Source organism: Cherax quadricarinatus, chromosome 18 (genome assembly GCF_038502225.1).
Source record: "Cherax quadricarinatus isolate ZL_2023a chromosome 18, ASM3850222v1, whole genome shotgun sequence".
In the NCBI taxonomy this organism is placed as follows: Eukaryota; Metazoa; Arthropoda; class Malacostraca; order Decapoda; family Parastacidae; genus Cherax; species Cherax quadricarinatus.
Genome location: NC_091309.1, coordinates 36,019,933 through 36,044,921, shown reverse-complemented (window position 1 = coordinate 36,044,921; position 24,989 = coordinate 36,019,933). Strand labels below are relative to the sequence as shown.

At 38.2% G+C, this 24,989-nt stretch overlaps 1 protein-coding gene across 11 annotated transcripts in view; it reads left to right on the top strand.

Annotated features, from left to right (window-relative positions):
* The window catches only part of Zir (dedicator of cytokinesis), a 353,738-nt gene extending 331,345 nt beyond the window's left edge, over window positions 1–22,393 (top strand). For 8 of the 11 annotated variants that reach the window (XM_070086406.1, XM_070086403.1, XM_070086405.1 and 5 more), the window contains 2 exons: window positions 2,621–2,777; window positions 22,254–22,393. In XM_070086406.1, coding sequence (XP_069942507.1) covers window positions 2,621–2,729 — 109 coding nt within the window. In that variant the 3' untranslated portion in view covers window positions 2,730–2,777; window positions 22,254–22,393. The remainder of the gene's footprint in view (window positions 1–2,620; window positions 2,778–22,253) is intronic. The other 3 variants (XM_070086410.1, XM_070086409.1, XM_070086411.1) reach the window with 3 other exon arrangements.
* The last annotated feature ends 2,596 nt before the right edge of the window (window positions 22,394–24,989 follow it).

Here is a 24,989-nt window from a genome sequence, read left to right as displayed (position 1 = left end):
TGCACATATGATGTTCTGCATGCAGGTGGTGTTGTATTGCTTGTGAGTGCTTTGTTCTGTATCTGTTACTTCTTTAGTTGTCACACACTACTAATTCCCTTATTGATGACTTAACATTATCTTTAGTTGTGTAACTCAAGTACTTTTGCCATTTTTTATGCAACATCTCTTCATTATATATATATTACAAATGAAGGCAAATCATTGTATATTTACATGAAAACAATCTTTTCAGTAGTAAGCATTTTAAAATTATAAAAATGATGCTATTAGTCTCTCTGTGCCAGTGTGTTGTGTATTGTAGTGGAAAAGAATTAATCTCCAGTCACTGGGTGCATGTTTCGAAGCCAGTATAGCTGATGATAAGGATTAAATATTGAAAGAAATGGATCAATGACCTGAGAAAATAAAACTAGTGAGAGTTGAGAAATTCCAGTAGAATGGCTTGCATACTGGTTCAGTGTTTTGAGAGATGAAAAATAATAATGAATGCAGGGTCATATCAATAATTGTGATCCAGATAGGTAATTACCTACTTGCTGCTACAGGTGCAGAATTAATCTTGTGTCCTGTTTTCAGTATTTAGAATGTCATGTTCCTGTAGTTGTAGCACTTGCATCTCCTCTTGTGTGACCTCACATGCGAGCATACGCCACTGGCCTAAGGAAAAACTTATTTGTGCTAATTAGACCAAAACCTTGCTACAACAGAAGAATTTTCAGCCATTATAGTCTTTGAATTAGTTCATTAACACAGGATATTGTTTTAATTATAATGCATAATAGAGTTTAAAAATCTAAATGTAGTACTGTATTGTAAATTTACTGACAGCAAATACACTTAGCACTGAGTACATTATAGTGTGAGAATGATAGCAGTTTTGGAGCTTTGGCAAGAGTCCCAACTGATGTCAGATACAACAGCATTCAAGTAGTGGTGAAGGGGCCCTTCACTGAATATGAAGTATGCAATTGACCTTACAAGAGGTCAGAAAGGTAAATATTGTTGTGATTGAGGCATGAGATATGCCAGGTGGCCCTTACCAGGGATTCGCACTATAGAATAGACATTAGAAATTATTTCTTAACAAACTGAGTAGTAGATTGCTGGAATGGAGTAAAACAAGGCACTGTGTTTATACTATAACCACTGAAACTTTAATTTTGTTATTGAGAAGTTGATTATGGAGGACTTGCTGCCTTGATCATAGCTCATTTCTTGTAACTAGAGTCAGTTAATACAGATTAGCAACTAGAAACACTCACACTTGAGCATTTGTATAGCGCCTCCACCTCGAAAAAAATGTTAAAACCTAGAAAAATTCATAAAAAAAAAGCAATGAAATGACTTCTGGATGTAAAAATTAAATTATTAAAAGGCTGTAAGAAACTGAATATGCCATCTTGGGCTGACAAGATAAGAAAAAGGAGACATGATAAGCGCATTGGTGAGAGATGTCTGGTGTATTAAAAAAAAAATGACCTGCATGATTTCTGAACCCCATTAACTAACATAAAAAATCATAATTACAAAGTAAGGAAAAAGAGCTACTGAAAGGACACTAGAATTTTTTTTTTTTTTTTTCTGAACAGAGGGAAAGGTCAGTATAATGGACTACAAGAGATAGCAATTATTTCAGCCACTGGGAACTTGAAAAAACTTAGATAAAAGTAAATATTGAAAATGAAACCTAACAAGCATAACTGTACTTCTGTGGCTACAAATAGGTAATCCTTCATAATGACATGGTTTCTCAGCTTGGTGAGTTATTGGTAATATTTTTCTTAAAATAGGCAGAGTTAAATTGGTAAGAAGAGACTGCCCTTGACAATGGTGAATATAAGTGTATTGATTGCAATACTTCCACCACAAAACCTAAAATTGTGGAGTAATTTTTACGTTTTTTTTTTTTTTTTAATTGCCTGAATATTTTTTTTTCAGATATTGCATATATTAATTATTCATTTATATTATCTTGTGTTAACTACCTTTTGATTGTTGCAGGATCACTGAGCCTGCACCCAGTGCATGTGATTAATGTACCTGTGTGTTTTGGTGTGTTTTTATACATGTCTTGTGGCAGTTTTTCTGGCCTTTTCTTACACCACTTACTCTGTGCTCTGTTTAAATGTGCATACTTTCACATAATTTTTCTTACATTTGCTGTGTTGACATTGAGGCTAATTTTTAACTTTCAAGATACATTTAGTTTTCCAAATTTATTTCATTTGTCTAGTAGTATTTCATAATTATTTTTGTAACAGTAGCTTTATTATCTGGTCAAAAATCATGAAATTTCAGAACAAGAAGTTATATACCATTAATTTCACAGATGAACATCATTGAACAGTTGCATATAGCCTAACATGGCCACATTGAGAAAATATTTACAAGAGTCATTTGATTAAATGTACAGTGTGTATATTTTTTTTAATGTAGGTGGTTTATAATTAGAAAGATATTCATTCTTTTTGGTTGCTTCTGTAGTTTCACAGACCTATAAATTTTTAGTAATTTTGATAACTGTAATTTTGTTTTAATCAAGTGCCTCTTGTGTACCTTCTAATTTAGAACTTAACTGAGAATTCATAGTACTCTGATTTTAACACTCTAACCCTAGAGTGACATCTTGGCGTCACTCTACTGGTAGCACGAGTTCGGGGGAAACTTTGGTGTCTGGAGGCTCGGCAGACTCCGACCCAGGGTTAGCCTCTGGGACGGAGTGCTAGGGATGCCAGCGTTTAGTAATCGCACTTTAGTAAGGGTTGCACAGCACAGTAAGTAGCTTAGCATGGGAATACTGCATTATTTTCTACCTATCCATTGATAACATTTTCTCCTTTTTATGAACTTCTACAAGTAAACAGTTAAATTACAGTAAGCAGTGCATTAATGAATATAAAGAACATGGACTATTGCTTAGATAAAATAAAAATAAAAATATTCAGTAAAACCTCAAATTCCTGGATATTTCTTCAATGACTGTTTTCAGGAAACTGAATTCTATGTTTTCAAAAAATCCTCTTAATTGAATGCCTCAAGAAATTAATATGTGAGAAATGTAAGGCTTTAACCAAATAACATTAAAGTATGACATGTGTAATAAGTAACATTAAGGAAAATAAAGTGAATTTCAATTTCATATTTAAAATTAGGTTAGTTTATTGTTGTCTAAGATTACAAATTTCCACTGAATTAGCACACTGAGAACAAACAGATACGCAAAACAAAAACAAACTTTATTTTCAAAATGTACAGTACATACTTATTATAAAATTAGGGGGCATTTATTTCATACATTTTGAAAAATAAACCTGGTCATGCAGAGCATTTAAGACAGACTACAGCTAGAACCTAAACTACTTTATATTGTTTAGTTGGTTAGATTATAATTATTTGAAAATAAAAAAATAAAATAAAATAAAGTTTATTTCTTTGTAAAGGTTGCAATGTATAATTACAACTTTGATTTGCTAAGTACAAAGATAGCCACTATCATGCCGTAGCATTTTGGGCAGACTAATCCTAATACATAGTAACTAATTAAAACTAGACAAGATAATAAGTACATAGTAACTATACTTAAAACTAGACAAGAAGTGGTGGTTAACTGTTTTACAAACTTACTTAAACTTAATACAAATGTGAGGTAATAAGGTGGAGTAAGGTATTCTGTTTAATATAATTAAACTGTCTAAAGATTAGATTAATAAATGTTATGATTATTTAAAGTAATAAAACTCTGTGTTGTAAAGAGACAATTATATAAAATTGTATTGACAGTTTTATTTACAATTACGCTAGCCAACAAAATTAAATTTTTTTATCCATATTAGTTGTTTGAAGCAAACTTTGATGCACTAATCATGGATCTGAGCTTTAGTCTATATCACATAAATTTTTGTTTTTTAAATCCTATGATTAATATTTTGCCTATTTAACTCTCCCTAACTGGAGTTTACCTGGAGAGAGTTCCGGGGGTCAATGCCCCCACGGCCCGGTCTGTGACCAGGCCGCCTGGTGGATCAGAGCCTGATCAACCAGGCTGTTGCTGCTGGCTGCACGCAAACCAACGTACGAGCCACAGCCCGGCTGGTCAGGAACCGACTTTAGGTGCTTGTCCAGTGCCAGCTTGAAGACTGCCAGGGGTCTGTTGGTAATCCCCCTTATGTATGCTGGGAGGCAGTTGAACAGTCTCGGGCCCCTGACACTTATTGTATGGTCTCTTAACGTGCTAGTGACACCCCTGCTTTTCATTGGGGGGATGTTGCATCGCCTGCCAAGTCTTTTGCTTTCGTAGTGAGTGATTTTCGTGTGCAAGTTCGGTACTAGTCCCTCTAGGATTTTCCAGGTGTATATAATCATGTATCTCTCCCGCCTGCATTCCAGGGAATACAGGTTTAGGAACCTCAAGCGCTCCCAGTAATTGAGGTGTTTTATCTCCGTTATGCGCGCCGTGAAGGTTCTCTGTACATTTTCTAGGTCAGCAATTTCACCTGCCTTGAAAGGTGCTGTTAGTGTGCAGCAATATTCCAGCCTAGATAGAACAAGTGACCTGAAGAGTGTCATCATGGGCTTGGCCTCCCTAGTTTTGAAGGTTCTCATTATCCATCCTGTCATTTTTCTAGCAGATGCGATTGATACAATGTTATGGTCCTTGAAGGTGAGATCCTCTGACATGATCACTCCCAGGTCTTTGACGTTGGTGTTTCGCTCTATTTTGTGGCCAGAATTTGTTTTGTACTCTGATGAAGATTTAATTTCCTCGTGTTTACCATATCTGAGTAATTGAAATTTCTCATCGTTGAACTTCATATTGTTTTCTGCAGCCCACTGAAAGATTTGGTTGATGTCCGCCTGGAGCCTTGCAGTGTCTGCAATGGAAGACACTGTCATGCAGATTCGGGTGTCATCTGCAAAGGAAGACACGGTGCTGTGGCTGACATCCTTGTCTATGTCGGATATGAGGATGAGGAACAAGATGGGAGCGAGTACTGTGCCTTGTGGAACAGAGCTTTTCATCGTAGCTGCCTCGGACTTTACTCTGTTGACAACTACTCTCTGTGTTCTATTAGTGAGGAAATTATAGATCCATCGACCGACTTTTCCTGTTATTCCTTTAGCACGCATTTTGTGTGCTATTACGCCATGGTCACACTTGTCGAAGGCTTTTGCAAAGTCTGTATATATTACATCTGCATTCTTTTTGTCTTCTAGTGCATTTAGGACCTTGTCGTAGTGATCCAATAGTTGAGACAGACAGGAGCAACCTGTTCTAAACCCATGTTGCCCTGGATTGTGTAACTGATGGGTTTCTAGATGGGTGGTGATCTTGCTTCTTAGGACCCTTTCAAAGATTTTTATGATATGGGATGTTAGTGCTATTGGCCTGTAGTTCTTTGCTGTTGCTTTACTGCCCCCTTTGTGGAGTGGGGCTATGTCTGTTGTTTTTAGTAACTGTGGGACGACCCCCGTGTCCATGCTCCCTCTCCATAGGATGGAAAAGGCTGTGGCATACACTTAAATTAAAATGTGTGCACACGTGTGGGGGGGGGTAAGATTTTGAAAAATGAGAAAAAAAATTCTTAGATTGAAAGAGTGCATTCTTATGAATTGACTAAAATGAATAGAATGTTATAAAAACTTAAAATTTATGAGGTGTTGAACATGGCAAAAAATGATCACTCAGCAACAGTGGCAAATGCACCAGTGATATTTGTTTTACACTTTGTCACCAAATTATGATTGTGTTTCAGTTATTTTTATGCTCACACCATATACATAAGTTTCTTATAATATTAGATGTGATTCAAGGTGTTTTAGTGTATCTGTATATCAGACATGGAAATATTCATTACCCAACATTTCTGCAATGGCAATATGCAATGTAAATTGGATCAAGTAAGAGTCTTTTTCCATTTCCTTACTGCTTTAGCCTTATAACATTATATACAAGTAATAATTATGATATTACAACTGTTTCAAAGCATAATACTGTTCAAAATGTAGAAATAAGTCAGTGTTTGACTGTATTGGTTATCCTAGGTTAACTATTTATGTTACAGTAGACTGTTATATTACATGGATTTATTTGCCACATTTTGGTTATTACATCGTTGAAAAATTGTCATAATTGTATACAAAACTTCATAAAATTAACTTAACACAGTTTCGTCTGCAGGAGGGGAAAAAATTTGGAGTGTCGCCCGTGGGATATGGCTGCAGATCAGACCGTTGTGCCAGCGGGGGAGAGTTACCGCCATCCCCTGCCACCCCTGTCCCAGCCTTCCATGCATACATGTCTAGTACGATTCTCTCCTAGGAGCTAGCAGTGTTTATGAATTGTGTTTTGATTTCTTAATTGCCATATCTTGTATCTGCCAAGCAATCATGGCACCCAGTAGGCATATGAATGTTGCTGAAAGTGGCAAGAAAAGGTTTAAGCATTTAAGTCTTGGAGTTACAAAGAAAATCAAGATATTAGACAAGCTTAAGAGAGGTTCATGTGGTGGATATAGAGAGAGCCTGTGGCCTTAATGAAACATCGGTTCATACAATTAAAATGAATGAGGTAAATATACAAGTGTGTGCAATGAATAACCCAAGGTGTCATCTCACTGACTTACTTGACTGACTGAAGGTTAGACTTTTTTCACTAAAGAATACCCTGACAAATCTAGATGCAGTGCTCTGAAACGGTGTCTAGAGCAGCTGATGCCTTACTGTCAGCTGTATAATGTACTGCAGGGTAAAATAGCCCAGAAATCCATTACAGAATTTATGCACACACCAGTACAACCATTGACTTCAGTACCAGAACCTCTACCATCCACCTCAGCCCAGTAGGGCCACAACATAACTCTCCACTCTCTTCACAATCATCAACAAACACCAGTACCCACAATTTAAGGTAAGAAATACTATTATTTTTGCTGCGTTCATAGTTTTAACCCTTTCAGAGTCGCCAGGCCCTCTCCGAGACTTGTTCTCAGGGTCGCCAAATTTTCAAAAAAAAAAAAAAAATTATTGTTTCTTATGAAAAGATAGAGAATCTTTTCCCAATCGTAATGACACCAAAAGTATGAAATTTGATGGAAAACTTAAGGAATTATGCTCTCGCTAAGTTAGCGGTCTCGACAATGTTTACGCATCGGCGATTTTGCCCACTTGGAGCCCTATTTTTGGCCAATTCCAGTGTACTAGTCGACAAAAACAACTATTTCGCTAGAACTCCATTTTTTCTATCAAATGAGTACAAGAAACCACCCATTTACCGATTTTAACTATCCAATCAAGTGGTCAGAATTTAGCAATTTTGCCAATTTCACACTAATTTCAAAAGATGCTAATTTCCAAATAGGGTCCAGAATAAACAAGAAAGACATTCCTGGCACTAAAATAACATTTCCTCTGTTCATTAGTCACGTCTCCAGGCCCCTCTTACATTCTTTTGCTTTCCACTTTGAATTTTTATTCTCACAAAAAATAGAAGATTTACTGTTATGCAGACTACTGCATTAGTATAGAAATGGTATAAATAATATCAGCACACTTGTGAAAGAATATTAGACTCGCCAGTTGACATGTATTGGATGCGTAGCATGATTTGTTTACTTTTGAACTTTTGGCAAAAATCGAAGATTTCTGCTACTTTGAGCTCAATTTCAAGGTACTTTTCATTGTAAACCCAATCAAAATCGTCTCAATTTCTATACTATGTCTTCCATTCTATAAAATGAGACCAGGAAAACTAGAATACCATCATAAATACCATACAAAAATACAGTGCAAAGTTGCCGTTTTAAACCAAAAACACTGTCAAAGTTTTTTTTTTCTCATTACGCACTGTGTGCTGCAGGATTTTTTTTTATACTGGGCACACTGACCACATATGTAGGCCTACCAGCTTTCACTAGATTTGAGAGTGCTAGAATTTAGGCGTACTAGTACGTCAAAAACCCTGGTGCATAAGCCGCACTAGTACGTCCTAAACCCTGAAAGGGTTAAGCAGTAAAAACAACATTATACATTACAACACTAACAACAATTACATTTTTTTTTTTTTTTTTTCAACAAGTCGGCCGTCTCCCACCGAGGCAGGGTGACCCAAAAAAAAAAAGAAAGAAAATCCCCAAAAAGAAAATACTTTCAACATCATTCAACACTTTCACCACACTCACACATTATCACTGCTTTTGCAGAGGTGCTCAGAATACAACAGTTTAGAAGCATATACGTATAGAGATACACAACATATCCCTCCAAACTGCCAATATCCCAAACCCCTCCTTTAAAGTGCAGGCATTGTACTTCCCATTTCCAGGACTCAAGTCCGACTATATGAAAATAACCGGTTTCCCTGAATCCCTTCACTAAATATTACCCTGCTCACACTCCAACAGATCGTCAGGTCCCAAGTATCATTCGTCTCCATTCACTCCTATCTAACACGCTCATGCACGCTTGCTGGAAGTCCAAGCCCCTCACCCACAAAACCTCCTTTACCCCCTCTTTCCAACCCTTTCGAGGACGACCCCTACCCCTCTTTCCTTCCCCTATAGATTTATATGCTTTCCATGTCATTCTACTTTGATCCATTCTCTCTAAATGACCAAACCACCTCAACAACCCCTCTTCTGCCCTCTGACTAATGCTTTTATTAACTCCACACCTTCTCCTAATTTCCACACTCCGAATTTTCTGCATAATATTTACACCACACATTGCCCTTAGACAGGACATCTCCACTGCCTCCAACCGTCTCCTCGCTGCTGCATTTACCACCCAAGCTTCACATCCATATAAGAGTGTTGGTACTACTATACTTTCATACATTCCCTTCTTTGCCTCCATTGATAACGTTTTTTGACTCCACATATACCTCAACGCACCACTCACCTTTTTTCCCTCATCAATTCTATGATTAACCTCATCCTTCATAAATCCATCCGCCGACACGTCAACTCCCAAGTATCTGAAAACATTCACTTCTTCCATACTCCTCTTCCCCAATTTGATATCCAATTTTTCTTTATCTAAATCATTTGATACCCTCATCACCTTACTCTTTTCTATGTTCACTTTCAACTTTCTACCTTTACACACATTCCCAAACTCATCCACTAACCTTTGTAATTTTTCTTTAGAATCTCCCATAAGCACAGTATCATCAGCAAAAAGTAACTGTGTCAATTCCCATTTTGAATTTGATTCCCCATAATTTAATCCCACCCCTCTCCCGAACACCCTAGCATTTACTTCTTTTACAACCCCATCTATAAATATATTAAACAACCATGGTGACATTACACATCCCTGTCTAAGACCTACTTTTACCGGGAAGTATTCTCCCTCTCTTCTACACACCCTAACCTGAGCCTCACTATCCTCATAAAAGCTCTTTACAGCATTTAGTAACTTACCACCTATTCCATATACTTGCAACATCTGCCACATTGCTCCTCGATCCACTCTATCATATGCCTTTTCTAAATCCATAAATGCAATAAAAACTTCCCTACCTTTATCTAAATACTGTTCACATATATGCTTCAATGTAAACACTTGATCTACACATCCCCTACCCACTCTGAAGCCTCCTTGCTCGTCCGCAATTCTACATTCTGTCTTACCTCTAATTCTTTCAATTATAACCCTACCGTATACTTTTCCTGGTATACTCAGTAAACTTATTCCTCTATAATTTTTACAATCTCTTTTGTCCCCTTTCCCTTTATATAAAGGGACTATACATGCTCTCCGCCAATCCCTAGGTACCTTCCCCTCTTTCATACATTTATTAAACAAAAGTACCAACCACTCCAACACTATATCCCCCCCTGCTTTTAACATTTCTGTCATGATCCCATCAGTTCCAGCTGCTTTACCCCCTTTCATTCTACGTAATGCCTCACGTACCTCCACCACACTTACATTCTGCTCTTCTTCACTCCTAAAAGATGGTATACCTCCCTGGCCAGTGCATGAAATTACCGCCTCCCTTTCTTCCTTAACATTTAAAAGTTCCTCAAAATATTCTCGCCATCTACCTAATACCTCCCTCTCCCCATCTACTAACTCCCCTACTCTGTTTTTAACTGACAAATCCATACTTTCCCTAGGCTTTCTTAACTTGTTTAACTCACTCCAAAATTTTTTCTTATTTTCATTAAAATTTCTTGACAGTGCCTCTCCCACTCTTTCATCTGCTCTCCTTTTGCACTCTCTCACCAATCTCTTCACCTTTCTTTTACTCTCCATAGACTCTGCTCTTCTTATAACACTTCTGCTTTGTAAAAACCTCTCGTAAGCTACCTTTTTCTCTTTTATCACACCCTTTACTTCATCATTTCACCAATCACTCCTCTTTCCTCCTGCCCCCACCCTCCTATAACCACAAACTTCTGCCCCACATTCTAATACTGCATTTTTAAAACTATTCCAACCCTCTTCAACCCCCCCACTACTCATCTTTGCACTAGCCCACCTTTCTGCCAATAGTCGCTTATATCTCGCCCGAACTTCCTCCTCCCTTAGTTTATACACTTTCACCTCCCTCTTACTTGTTGTTGCCACCTTCCTCTTTTCCCATCTACCTCTTACTCTAACTGTAGCTACAACTAAATAATGATCCGATATATCAGTTGCCCCTCTATAAACATGTGCATCCTGGAGCCTACCCATCAACCTTTTATCCACCAATACATAATCTAATAAACTACTTTCATTACGTGCTACATCATACCTTGTATATTTATTTATCCTCTTTTTCATAAAATATGTATTACTTATTACCAAATTTCTTTCTACACATAGCTCAATTAAAGGCTCCCTATTTACATTTACCCCTGGCACCCCAAAATTACCTACTACTCCCTCCATAACATTTTTACCCACTTTAGCATTGAAATCCCCAACCACCATTACTCTCACACAATTACATGTTCACTTTTATTTTTGTAAGATCTTGAGGTTTAAAAAAAAAGTTGTTTGGCTTCTATGGGGCTCCCACAAATGTAATCCTATTTTTCCCGTAAGTTCTTTAGTTTATCTAACCTGGATTTACCCAACACAGCATTTTCGGGAATGTAATTACTGTGTAATATAATGGTCTTCTGTATATATAGTTTTTTTTTTTTTTTCAACACACTGACTGTCTATCACTGAAGTAAGGTGATCTGAAAAAGAGGCAACAGTTTCACCATCAATCACTCCATCACTGTCCTGTCAGAGGCATGCCAGCATTACAACTCAAATGCCCCTACAAACTGCAATATCCCCACCCCCTCCTTCAGAGGGCAGACACTGTACTTTCCACCTCCAGGATACAAGTTGTCTAACTGGTTTCTTGATTCCCTTTATAAATATTACCTTGCTCACACTCCTGGATTATATAAACATAATGCATTTTGTGTCATAACGCCTGTAGGCCTTCCGAACCACTGTAAACCTATATTTACAAGGAAATCTTATAATATTACAATTGTTTCAAGGTGTAATACTCATGGAAATGCGAGTATTACACTTTTGGAAAATATATGGCATCTTCCTGGCAGTTCCACACCCTGATTGATAGTAGAGAAGGTGGTGGTGGAACAACAGTTCCTGATTTCATTGTATACTTATGTTAGTTAGGCAGTGTTACCATATGATGCATTGCATGTGCCCACCTGGTCTTAGAGTTGTTTTCAAAGGCATGAAGAGGTAAGAGACCAAAGCAATTGAACTAAGGTCAGAAATATTTGCAGGTTGCATTTTTGAAGGCACGAAAAATTATATGTACCAGTGCATTGGACACAGCCATGTCCTGCATACTAATACGTTGGACACAGTTAAAGACTAAGTTTGAAGTACCACATGATACATGTTACCTAACAATAATAGGTATTGTATTAAGCATAGATATTAACCCTTTGAGGGTCCGTCCTGTAGTTCTACAGCTTTGAAGCCAGGGTCCAAACCATAGTACTACGTCATGAGCTCAGCTCACAGAGATAAGCTGTGAGCGGTAAATCTGGGCATAGATATGAGAGAATGTATCTGTGTGGTAAGTGTGCACCATATAAAACAAATCCTGTAGCATGCAGTGCATAATGAAGAAAAAAAATGCGACCATATTTTTGTATTAAAACAGTAGTGACTTTGTGGTGTATTTTCGTATGTTTCTTATGGTTGTATCCACAGTTTCTTGGTCTCATTTGATAGAATGGAAGATATATTACAGAAATAGAGATGATTTTGATTGGTTTAATTACCGAAAATAGTTTGGAATTGAGCTCAAAGTAGCGGAAATGTTGAATTTTTGCCAATGTTCAAGAGTAAACAAATCACATCACGTGTACAATACATGTCAGCTAGTGGGTCAGATGTGCATTCACGAATGTGCTGATAATTTTTATACAATTATTACAATATTGCATAACAATAAATTTTCTATTTTTTGGTGTGAATAAAAATTCTTTGTGAATAAAAAATTAAAATGGAATTCACCTGTAAAGCCTCAAAACAACTAATAAACAGAGCAAATGTTATTTTAGTGCCAAGAATGCCTGCATTGTTTATTGTAGACCCTGTTTTGAAATTGGAAGATTTTGATCTGTGTGTGAAATTTGCCAAATTACCAATTTCCAGTCACTATATTGGGTAGTTGAAATAGTTGATTGGGCAATTTTTTGTGCTCAGTAGGCAAAATAGAACACACATTAGCAAAATACCTAAGAATTTAATTTAATGGAACAATGTAATCGGCCGAAAATAGGACTCAAAACGGGCAAAATCACCAATGTATAAATATCGCTGACACAGCAAAATTTGCGAGAGCATAATTTCATCACTTTGTAATGAAGTTTTGTACACTTTGTTTTTTTTACCTTCAGAACTCCAAGTGTTGCTCTCCCAGTTGTCCCCAGTATGTGTTGGGTTGCAAGAGCCCAAAATTTGTTCTGTGGTCATTTGCTTCGTTTCGGGCTACTTGCTATTATATTCTTCAGATCCTTTACCCGATGAATCTTTTAATGACAGCGCGCTTCTTGTGTGTGTTGATATACCGGATCAGCAAGTTTTTATTCACTCCTCGCTGCATTATACTGCAGCTCGGATTTATTTACACAGATGGTTTACAGTTTGCTCTCTCTGTCTTTCTCCCTCCCGTGCATTCTGTATCTCCAATATTGCATTTTTAATTTCTTCTCTACCACTGCTCATCTTGCTGTTGGGTGACTTTAATGCTCACCACCACCTGTGAGGAGGGTCCCACTGCGACTCATGGTGATCAGTTGGAGACTCTTCTTGCTTCTCACCCTCTTCGTGTTTTAAATACAGGTGCTCCTACTCATTTTGACTCTTGCACTCAGTCTTTCTCCTGCATTGATCTTTCTATCTTTTCCTCACTCATTGCACTTGATTTCATGTGATCTGTTCTTCCAGATTTACGTGATAGTGATCACTTTCCTATCCTTCTTACTTCTGCTACATATACCCATCCGTTTCGTAACCCTCGTTGGCAGTTTGCTCAAGCAGATTGGGAATTACACTCCCATCTTACCACCTGTTGCGAGGATCCCCTTTCGTCATCTATTGATGAACTGGCGCACCAATTTTCTACCTTAGTCCTGACTCTGGCAACTCGTTCTATCTCCCAAACCTCAGGTAGGCATTCACAGACATGCATACCTTGGTGGTCTCCTACATGCGCCCTGCAGTGCGTTTAAAATGTGTTGCATGGGGCCGTTATCAATAAAACCGTACCGCGGAGCGTCTGTTGTATTTTAAGCGGGCAAGGGCAGTTGCTCGCCATGTCATACGAGATGCTAAGCGCGCTTGTTTGTGAGACTACGTGTCTACCATTACCTCGTCTTCCCCTATGTGCGCGATTTGGAAAAAAGTGTGGAAATTGTGTGGTAAGTACGCTCCGGACCCAGCTCCTGTTTTGCGGGTTGCTGGAGTTGATGTCGCAGACCCTTTAGAAGTTTCCACAGAAATTGGGAACTATCTTGTCTGTATCTCCCGAGGGCTTCACCTCTGTCCCTCATTTCTTGCGTCTAAACCTACCAAGGAGCAGTTGCCCTTAGATTTTGCCTCTGATAGATTAGAGCCATATAACGTACCTTTTACTTGTCTAGAATTAGAGCCCATGCTTTCCATGTGCTGGCTGTTGGCACTGGGACCTGACGATATCCAAATCAGTATGCTACACTATCTCCATTTTATGGCCCTTGCTGTTTTTTTACGTCTTTTCAATCTATTTTGGGAGTGAGGGATTCTCCCACAACACTGGAAATCAGCTACTGTACTACTGTTTTGCAAACCTGGCGCCTCAGGGCTTGATACCTCTCGCTATCATCCCATTGCCCTGACCTGTGTGGTCTGCAAGGTGATGGAACAATTGGTGAATAGACGTCTGATGTGGTTCTTAGAGACACAATAGCCTTTCCTCTCACCAATATGGTTTTTGCAAAGGCCGCTCTACTTTAGACCCCTTGCTCCACTTCGATACATATATTCGAAATGCCTTTGTTAACAACCATTCTGTCCTAGAGGTCTTTTTATATCTAGAGAAGGCATATGACACCACTTGGAGGTATAACATTCTAGCCCAAGCCCACTCCTTAGGCCTCCACAGTAATCTACCAAACTTCATCGCTGCTTTCTTGTCCAATAGACATTTTTGGGTCTGTATTGGCGCCTTGCTTTCCTCGGACTTTGCACAAGCCGAAGGAGTCCCTCAAGGTTGTGTCCTCAGTACTACTCTTTTTCTCTTGGCTATAAATGACCTACCTTCCATTCTTCCTTCGCATATTTGGTCATCACTTTATGTTGATGACTTTGCTATAGCTTACTCAGGCGCTGACTGTCGACTAGTAGCGGCCTCCCTTCAGGTAGTGATAGACCGAATCTCCCATTGGACCACTTCTTGTGGCTTAAATTTTCCAGTACGAAAGCCCGATTCATTACCTTCACTAGACACCCATTTATATCGGATACTCCCTTGTACTTACATGGTTCACGTATTCCGACATGTGATACGGTCAGGTTTCTGGGCCTGCTCTTTGACTGCTGGCTGATGTGGAAACCTCACATTGCTTTGTTGAAGACAACTTGCCATGGTTGGCTAAATCTCCCTAAGGTTCTTGCACATCATTCATGGGGGGCAGATCGTTGCACTCTCCTCTGTTTACATTCCACCCTAGTCTTGTCCAAGCTAGATTATGGTGACCATATCTGTTCTGCGGCTTCTCCCGCAACTCTAAGTTAGATCCTATTCATCACCAAGGTCTCTGCTTGTGCCTTGGTGCCTTTTGTTCGTCCCCTGTTGAGAGCCTCTATACAGAGGTGAATTTTCCATCCTTGTTTGATCGCTATGATGCTCGTTGCCTTCGCTATTATGTTCGGTCCCATGACCTCTACAATCCTTCTGTATATAGGATAGTCACTGATGTTAGTAAGAGTTCTTTATTTGTTCATTGCCCCCTGTTTATTCTGTCCCTTTTCTCTCTGTCTACATTCACTCTTGTCTTCTCTTCAGTTACCATCTCTCTATGTTCATGTAGCCTCTCACCTTTCCCTGCCCCCTTGGGAAGTTCCGGCTGTTCGTGTCTGTTCTTTTCCACTGCCATGCGCGAAAGCCCAACTACCTATGGTGGCTTCCTGCTCTCTTTTTCTTGAACACTTCTGCTCTCATTCTCATGCTATCACAGTGTACACTGATGGTTCTAAGTCTTTTGATGGCATTGGATTTGCAGCAGTGTTTCCAGACAGTGTCATGCGAGGACATTTATTATCTTCGGCTAGCATTTTTACAGCTGCATTGTATGCCATTCTTGTAACACTTATCCATATTCCATCTATGCCTGTGTCACCATTTGTAATTGTTTCAGACTCCCTTAGTGCTTTACAGGCTATATGGAAATTTGATACACCTCACCCCCTAGTTCTTTGTATCCAACTTTGGTTACACTGTATCTCTAGTAAACACAGAGATATTGTTTTTTGCTGGGTCCCTGGTCATGTTGACATACAGGGCAATGAACAGGTAGACACTGCTGAGTGGCCAGCAGTACATGACCTCCCAGTTTCATATAGAGGTGTTCCATTCACGGACTATTTTGCTGTAATTGCTACCTATCTTTGCACCCATTGGCAACAACATTGGTCTGATCTGCTCCGTAACAAACTTCATTCTGTTAAGCCGAGTGTAGGTTTCTGGCTGTCTTCTTGTCATCAGTGTTGAGGTTGGGAGATTACTCTCGCCAGTATTGACATTGGCCACACTCATTTTACTCATGGGTATCTCATGGAGAGGCGTCCTGTTCCTCTCTGTGAGAATTGTCAAGTTCCTGTATCTGTTAGCCACATTCTGTTGGATTGCCCACTCTATCAGTGAGCACGCAGAATTTACCTCCAAGACGACTCACGAAATCGTAATGACACGATTGCAAACAAACTATACCATGGGTGGGGATAGAACCCGCTATCAGAGAGTCTCAAAACTCCAGACCGTTGCTTTTAATTTACCTCCAATGTCATCTCTGCTCTGCTGCCCTTTCTTTACCTTCACTTCTTGCTGATGGACCCTCCTTTAATCCTGACTCTATCATTACCTTTTTGACAGCAATTGATTTGCTACACAAACTCTGATGATGATGATGATGATGATATCTCTGGCACTCTTCTCAGCCCTTTCCACCTTAACCTCTACCCCTGCACTATCCACTGCCCTGCTACACTTCATAACCTAATGATCATCCCTTTCCCTCTTACTACCCATTACCCGTGCATCCTTCCCTGCCCAGCTGCACTGTATAACCCTTGTGGTTTAGTGCTTCTTTCTGATTATAATAATAATTGACCAATACACATATTCCATAAGTGATGTAGGAATAGACAAGTGAGTGGTATGGAATGAGTTTGAGGTGCATAGTAACTTTTTAAAAGAATGTTCTTTGTTTTAGATATGTCCTGGAAGCAAATGTTGAATTTTAGTTTGCTCTCAAGGTGCATTACTAAGAATTTTCCCTCATACTTAAATATGCATGTGTGTTATTGATATTTATGTTCAATTGAATATTTTTTAATTTATTGACCCTTATGGGTTTAGAGCTTGGTTATGATTATAAAAATAATTTAGGTTTATTCCCAAATACTGTACGGTGGACCCTCGGTTACTGGCCATAATCCATTCCAGAAGCTCAATCTAAAACTGAAATGGCCGAAAACCGAAATAATATTTCCCATAAGAATTAATGTAATACAATTAATCTGTTTCAGAGAAAAATATTCACAAAAAAAATGTTTTTTTTTTAACAATTAAATCAGTATTACATACCTTTATTGAAGACTAATGCTGGCTTCTGGAATGCCTGCTACACTTCCTGCAACACTTGCTGCATGCCTGTTACACTCCCTGCCTGTCTGTTACACTCCCTGCATGCCTGCTACACTCCCTGCATGCCTGCTACACTCCCTGCATGCCTGCTACACTTCCTGCATGTCTGCTACATTCCATGCATGCCTGCTACACTCCTTGCATGCCTGCTACACTCCTTGCATGCCTGCTACACTCCCTGGATGCCCACTACACTCCCCACATGCCCGCTACACTCCCTGCATGCCTGCTACACTCCTGTATGCCTGCTACACTCCTGTATGCCTGCTACACTCCCTACATACCTGCTACACTTCATGCTTAAATTCCATGGGTGTTTCTCACTTTCTTTACCACAAGAACTTTACTAGGAACTTTCTTCGGAGCCATGGTTACTTATTTCACAGTTGCATTGCAAAAAAACCCACAAAATACAATGGAAAACGAGCGAAATGTTTGGATGTATGAGCAGAAGCTTCCTCGCGCGCCGAGAGAGACAGCCAAACCGACACGCAAGCGGCCCCAGCCGGTGGACAGACGCGCCCGAAATGGTCGCTCACCGAAATAATGGCCGATTACTGAGTTGGCTGATAACAGGAACGGCAAATAACCGAGGGTCCACTGTATTATGTAGAGGGTCTTATCAATACTGAGTATGATTTATTTGGTTGTCATCTCAGTAGGTATCTTTATGAGATTGTCAATAACAGCTTTGCAAACAAAAGCTACGATAAAGTGAGGAGACTACAGCCTAAGCTGATAGTATAGCAAGGTCAAGGCATTAGGGCATTGAGAATCAGTATATTAAAGATCAGGTTAAGACACATGTGGTCACAAAATTATTACGCTTGAAAGTGCTCAGAAATAAAGTCAGTGCCAAAGTATATTGTATATTAGGACTGTTAAACAAGATGACATCTGTGAAGGTTCAGAACAGTATAAATAATTCTTCTTCTTTGAACCTTCACAAATGGAGGGAACAGGGGGCTGTTTTCTTGGAATGTAAGCAATACCATGGAGAGAGTCCATACTTATCCTGGTAATAATTGTTCTCTAGTATTAGTGAATGAATTGCTGTATTAGCTAGCTCCACATAACTACCTAGGTAAATAATAGTGTCCCATTCTTTGTGTCTATTTTATCCAAGCTTTTCTCTTTCTTTATTTCTTCCCTTCTGTATTTAAGCTTGCATTTTTTTTTTGGGGGGGGGGGAGGGGGGCTGAAACAATCCTTACTCTTTCCTTACATCCTGTTTTGTATTGTAAGCAAATGGTGTTTGCTTTGCCTTGTTTATGTGACACTTAATCCTGCATATGTTATTTTGTTTAACAAATATAGTATGGTCTTTCACATTTTCACATGTTCTAAATTGTTTGAACCACACAGAGGGAGTTTTAATTTGTAGTTCAGTTTTTACCCAAGATCCCCAGATAGTAAGAGTTTCAAGAGGAATCAAAGCACCAAGGATTTAAACTATGTAAGAGGAGATGGGGATAGGTGTATAATTATACTAAATTGATAATTTATAATTTATATATGGAGAAAAAGAGAGAGGTTAAGAGAGTGGTGAAGCAATGTAAAAAGAGAGCAAATGAGAGAGTGGGTGAGATGTTATCAACAAATTTTGTTGAAAATAAGAAAAAGTTTTGGAGTGAGATTAACAAGTTAAGAAAACCTAGAGAACAAATGGATTTGTCAGTTAAAAATAGGAGAGGAGAGTTATTAAATGGAGAGTTAGAGGTATTGGGAAGATGGAGGGAATATTTTGAGGAATTGTTAAATGTTGATGAAGATAGGGAAGCTGTGATTTCGTGTATAGGACAGGGAGGAATAACATCTTGTAGGAGTGAGGAAGAGCCAGTTGTGAGTGTGGGGGAAGTTCGTGAGGCAGTAGGTAGAATGAAAGGGGGTAAGGCAGCCGGGATTGATGGGATAAAGATAGAAATGTTAAAAGCAGGTGGGGATATAGTTTTGGAGTGGTTGGTGCAATTATTTAATAAATGTATGGAAGAGGGTAAGGTACCTAGGGATTGGCAGAGAGCATGCATAGTTCCTTTGTATAAAGGCAAAGGGGATAAAAGAGAGTGCAAAAATTATAGGGGGATAAGTCTGCTGAGTATACCTGGTAAAGTGTATGGTAGAGTTATTATTGAAAGAATTAAAAGTAAGACGGAGAATAGGATAGCAGAAGAACAAGGAGGCTTTGGGAAAGGTAGGGGGTGTGTGGACCAGGTGTTTACAGTGAAACATATAAGTGAACAGTATTTAGATAAGGCTAAAGAGGTCTTTGTGGCATTTATGGATTTGGAAAAGGCGTATGACAGGGTGGATAGGGGGGCAATGTGGCAGATGTTGCAAGTGTATGGTGTAGGAGGTAGGTTACTGAAAGCAGTGAAGAGTTTTTACGAGGATAGTGAGGCTCAAGTTAGAGTATGTAGGAAAGAGGGAAATTTTTTCCCATTAAAAGTAGGCCTTAGACAGGGATGTGTGATGTCACCGTGGTTGTTTAATATATTTATAGATGGGGTTGTAAGAGAAGTAAATGCGAGGGTCTTGGCAAGAGGTGTGGAGTTAAAAGATAAAGAATCACACACAAAGTGGGAGTTGTCACGGCTGCTCTTTGCTGATGACACTGTGCTCTTGGGAGATTCTGAAGAGAAGTTGCAGAGATTGGTGGATGAATTTGGTAGGGTGTGCAAAAGAAGAAAATTAAAGGTGAATACAGGAAAGAGTAAGGTTATGAGGATAACAAAAAGATTAGGTGATGAAAGATTGAATATTAGATTGGAGGGAGAGAGTATGGAGGAGGTGAATGTATTCAGATATTTGGGAGTGGACGTGTCAGCGGATGGGTCTATGAAAGATGAGGTGAATCATAGAATTGATGAGGGGAAAAGAGTGAGTGGTGCACTTAGGAGTCTGTGGAGACAAAGAACTTTGTCCTTGGAGTCAAAGAGGGGAATGTATGAGAGTATAGTTTTACCAACGCTCTTATATGGGTGTGAAGCATGGGTGATGAATGTTGCAGCGAGGAGAAGGCTGGAGGCAGTGGAGATGTCGTGTCTGAGGGCAATGTGTGGTGTGAATATAATGCAGAGAATTCGTAGTTTGGAAGTTAGGAGGAGGTGCGGGATTACCAAAACTGTTGTCCAGAGGGCTGAGGAAGGGTTGTTGAGGTGGTTCGGACATATAGAGAGAATGGAGCGAAACAGAATGACTTCAAGAGTGTATCAGTCTGTAGTGGAAGGAAGGCGGGGTAGGGGTCAGCCTAGGAAAGGTTGGAGAGAGGGGGTAAAGGAGGTTTTGTGTGCGAGGGGCTTGGACTTCCAGCAGGCATGCGTGAGCGTGTTTGATAGGAGTGAATGGAGACAAATGGTTTTTAATACTTGACGTGCTGTTGGAGTGTGAGCAAAGTAACATTTATGAAGGGGTTCAGGGAAACCGGCAGGCCGGACTTGAGTCCTGGAGATGGGAAGTACAGTGCCTGCACTCTGAAGGAGGGGTGTTAATGTTGCAATTTAAAAACTGTAGTGTAAAGCACCCTTCTGGCAAGACAGTGATGGAGTGAATGATGGTGAAAGTTTTTCTTTTTCGGGCCACCCTGCCTTGGTGGGAATCGGCCAGTGTGATAATAATAAAAATAAAAATAATTTACAAGATGGTGATTGCATAGTATTTACTGGCAGAACTAATACTATACTAAAAGTTTATTTTGATATTGAAATTATGTTATAGAAATACAAACTAGATTAACAGTAATATAAGAAATTATACAAGATTTAGATTAAGTGATACAGGCGCTCTACTTACTCAGGTATATTTTTGCATAAATCTGCAGCTAGCTGTTATAAATAATTTGTGATCTATTTTAACCCTTAAACTGTTCAAACATAGTTCTACATTTATGTGCGTAGTGCTCCGACCTTGATTTTCTCCATTTGAAAGCATTTAAAAAAAGTATATCTATGTTTGGAGCACTACACGAGTGAACGTAGATCAACATTTGGACAGTTTAAGGGTTAGTAACTGTTCCCTTTAATATTGGTGCCTTGATGCTAGTGAAGGGCTCTTGATCCAAGGAATTTTAGCCATCCTCCTTTTCTTTAGACAGAGCTTGATTACTTCTCATTTCCCAGGACACTGTATAAACTTGACAAGTTCAGTTCTTCTCTGTAATTTTAATAATAACTATTATGTTGATGAAAACTGGCAGCTGCTGATACCTGGACAATTGAGGTTTTACTGGATAATTTAAAACAAATGCTTCAGATAGGATGCTTCTTTATACAGTTTATAAACACACCTAAAATATGTTTGTCTGTAATGCACCATCTTTGTTCTGTGCTTTTCTTCTCTAGTAGTATCTCTTGAGATGTTGAATGTCTTTGGAATTGGTGCTAGTCTCTTCTTGGCCATATAGTTAATTCTGTTATCTTTATTAAAAGAATGGTGGCAAATCCTAAATTTTTCTTTATATTGGTCACAAATTCAATCATCAGAATTTATTGATAGCTCCCATCAATCTTGTAGCACTTTTTGCCCCATATTTGTCAAGTGCATTTTGTGAGTATATAATGATAATTGCCAGAAATTCACTTAAAAAAATTCTGTTGTACAGAGCAAGTCATGTGACATCACTCTTAAGGTGTACAAGCCAACATGTGATGTACTGAACTGTCTGAAAGGTTTGTCAGGAAACTACCAGTATATGTCAGCCACTCTTCCAAAGAACCGGAAATAACTTTATGGCTCTAAATAAAAATTTCAATTTATCACTAATTAACTAGCATATTTTCACTACTACTGTATTAATCTACTAATTAGTCACTTTTGTTCATGTGCCATTATATTAGAGTAAAGGAAAAATAATCTTTACTTTTGTTTTTTGCAGTGACTAGGCAAGGAAGTACCTGTATGACATCTTGTTCTCAAAGAAGATTTCTCCACACCAAAAATTACTGAAGATCTGATGCTGTAAATATGTAATATTAGCTAATTAGTTTTTTGCAGGTATTGGATATAGTTGAAAATTGTTGTATATACAGTAGTTACCACATGCCTTGCAAAATGTTATTTTCATTGTCAGTGAGAAAATTTACTATATCATTTCATTATCATTTATAGTGCCAAGTTCCTTAATTGTAATAGAAATGTAGTATAGTAGTTTTATCACACTTCTTATATAACTGTACCAGGTATTCAGTAGTCTGAATGAACAATAAACCAATAATTCAGAAGACCTCAACTTAACACACTTCAGAAATATGGGAAAAAAATCTGTTGGGTTAGTTGATTTAGAAATGACAATGTCTGTTTGTTACAGAATTGTCTACAATTGTTAAGATCACTACAAAACAGTCTTATCTCTGTCCATTACAGTTGCCATTATTGGCCACACTGTCTCCCCATTAGTATGTTAAATTGAGGATTTACTGTATTTCTTTTGATTTAGCTATGTCAAGCATTATTCCCTGGAACAAAGGACCAAAAGAACATAAATGTATTTTACTATGAAGTTTAGAAGCATGAGAGGTTTTGTGTGTGTGTGTGTGGGTGTGTGTGTGTGTGTGTGTGTGTGTGCGCGCAAGGCACTACAGTGTAAATGTTTCCTTATTGCAGTTATGTTTTAAAACGTCTTAGTGATATTATATTTTCTGTTATAGTTAACTTTTTACATTGATATGTTAGTAATGCATCATCTGGGAATATATTGTTCATGAAGCTCAAGCTTAACATTATTTTTTAAAGATGAATGTCTTGTCTTGCATTATTAGTTAATGATGCTAACCGGTGGAAATTTACACCATAAAAATGTTTTATTTCTGTTAAACTTCAGACTTCAACATTGTTTATGTATTTATTTCTACCTTCCTCATAAAAGTTATCTTTGAATATTCTACATACAATACATATGAGGTCTTGCATGGCAAAAAAAAAAGTAAGCACCAGATTGAAGCAGTGAAGGAAAATGCAAGGATGGGGAAGATCGAAGCTATAAAGCTTAAGTTACTATACTTTGTTATGGGGCTTTGAGCCTAACTTAAAGATGCAGAAGACAACATCTACACATCCCCACAGATTAAACATTAAGGAATTGATTCATTCTTTAACCTGGTTTTTTGGCCATGGTGGTGCTTATTTTTTCTGGCATGCAACCCTCGTGTATACTAGTTGCTTGAAATTTCTAGTCCTATCTTTACATTTTTCATACCTTCCTTTCTATTTTCAAATCAGAAACAAAAATTCACCTTTCTGAAATATTTGTTGACTATATGTTACAGTATTTCTCCTCTTGTGTCAAGAAATTGCAAATGCCCAGTAATCCATTTTGCTTTATAAATTGATGAAATTAAGACACATGTGCAACATCTGGGTCTCTTTATTGTAGACGTTTTGCCATCCAGTGGCTTTATCAATACAAATTCCAGGACATAACTTGAAGACAGTAGAACTATATACAGAAGATGAGGTAATCAGTCCCTCAACCTTGGAGTAGGTGCGAAGAGCACCATAGTTTCCACGACTACAATGAAGATACCCAGGTGTTGCACACGTGTCTTAATTTCATCTTGTCGGTATTGTATACCATTCTTGTACTGCTTTATAAACTACTGCCTACAGTTTTTCTACCTTGAAGTTAGCCAGTTTTCGTTGTTCATGTTTAGGATACCTTAATCTCTTGAAATTATTTAATTCATCTCCTGATAGTTTTTCAAGCTAATTTGTTTTTCCATTTTCATCCATTACAAGTGTACAGGTACATTAGGAATAAAGCGCAACAGAGCTTTCACATGCCCAGATTTTTGCTCTAACTTGATAGCATGTCAGTGAAGAACACATTCATGAATTTATTGCTGCACTGATACATTTCTTTTCAATCCTTTGCTTGTAAAAAAGAAAAAAGCTGGTACTAAATCTTCACTCTTATTTGGCACTGGTTTACATTCGTACTTAATATTAAATACTTGCTTTTAGATATATCTGTTTTCATCTTTAATTTTTACATTCCATTTCCAATTATCTCATTATCTTTTACTATATTTTAGTTCATATGTGATAATACTGGGTTTGTGCATCTCATGTGCATGCCAGCTACAATATAGTCCATTATAGAAAATAAAATTACTTACAGTGATCTCTTGGTCAGAATATGGGAATGCCTATAAAAATAACTTCTCTAGGTTATTATAATAGCTATCAGTATTGGCTTTGAATAATGCATTGTTTTCCTATACTTTATAACTTTGCTACTTAATTCTAACACCTCTCATCATCATGGATGTTAAGCTTTAATTATTTCTTTCAGTTTTTGCTTTGTACATTTTACAGTTCATTGTGGTAGCATAGTAATAATAATAATAATAATACTTTGGTAGTACTAGGGGTTGACTAGATACAGTGCCCTAGCAACTGAAACTGCAGAATAACTGGTTAACCATGGATCATCCTTGATTCTGGTCAAGGGTTCTTCGCCCAAGGAATTCCAGCTGACTTCCTCTTTCTCAGATTGAACCTGATCACCTTCCATTTTTCAGGCTCTGTGGGGACCCTATAGGTTTAATACTTTAACCCTTCCTCTTATATATCTAATCATGCTTTTCAGTGCAACAGGGTTAATTCCTCACTA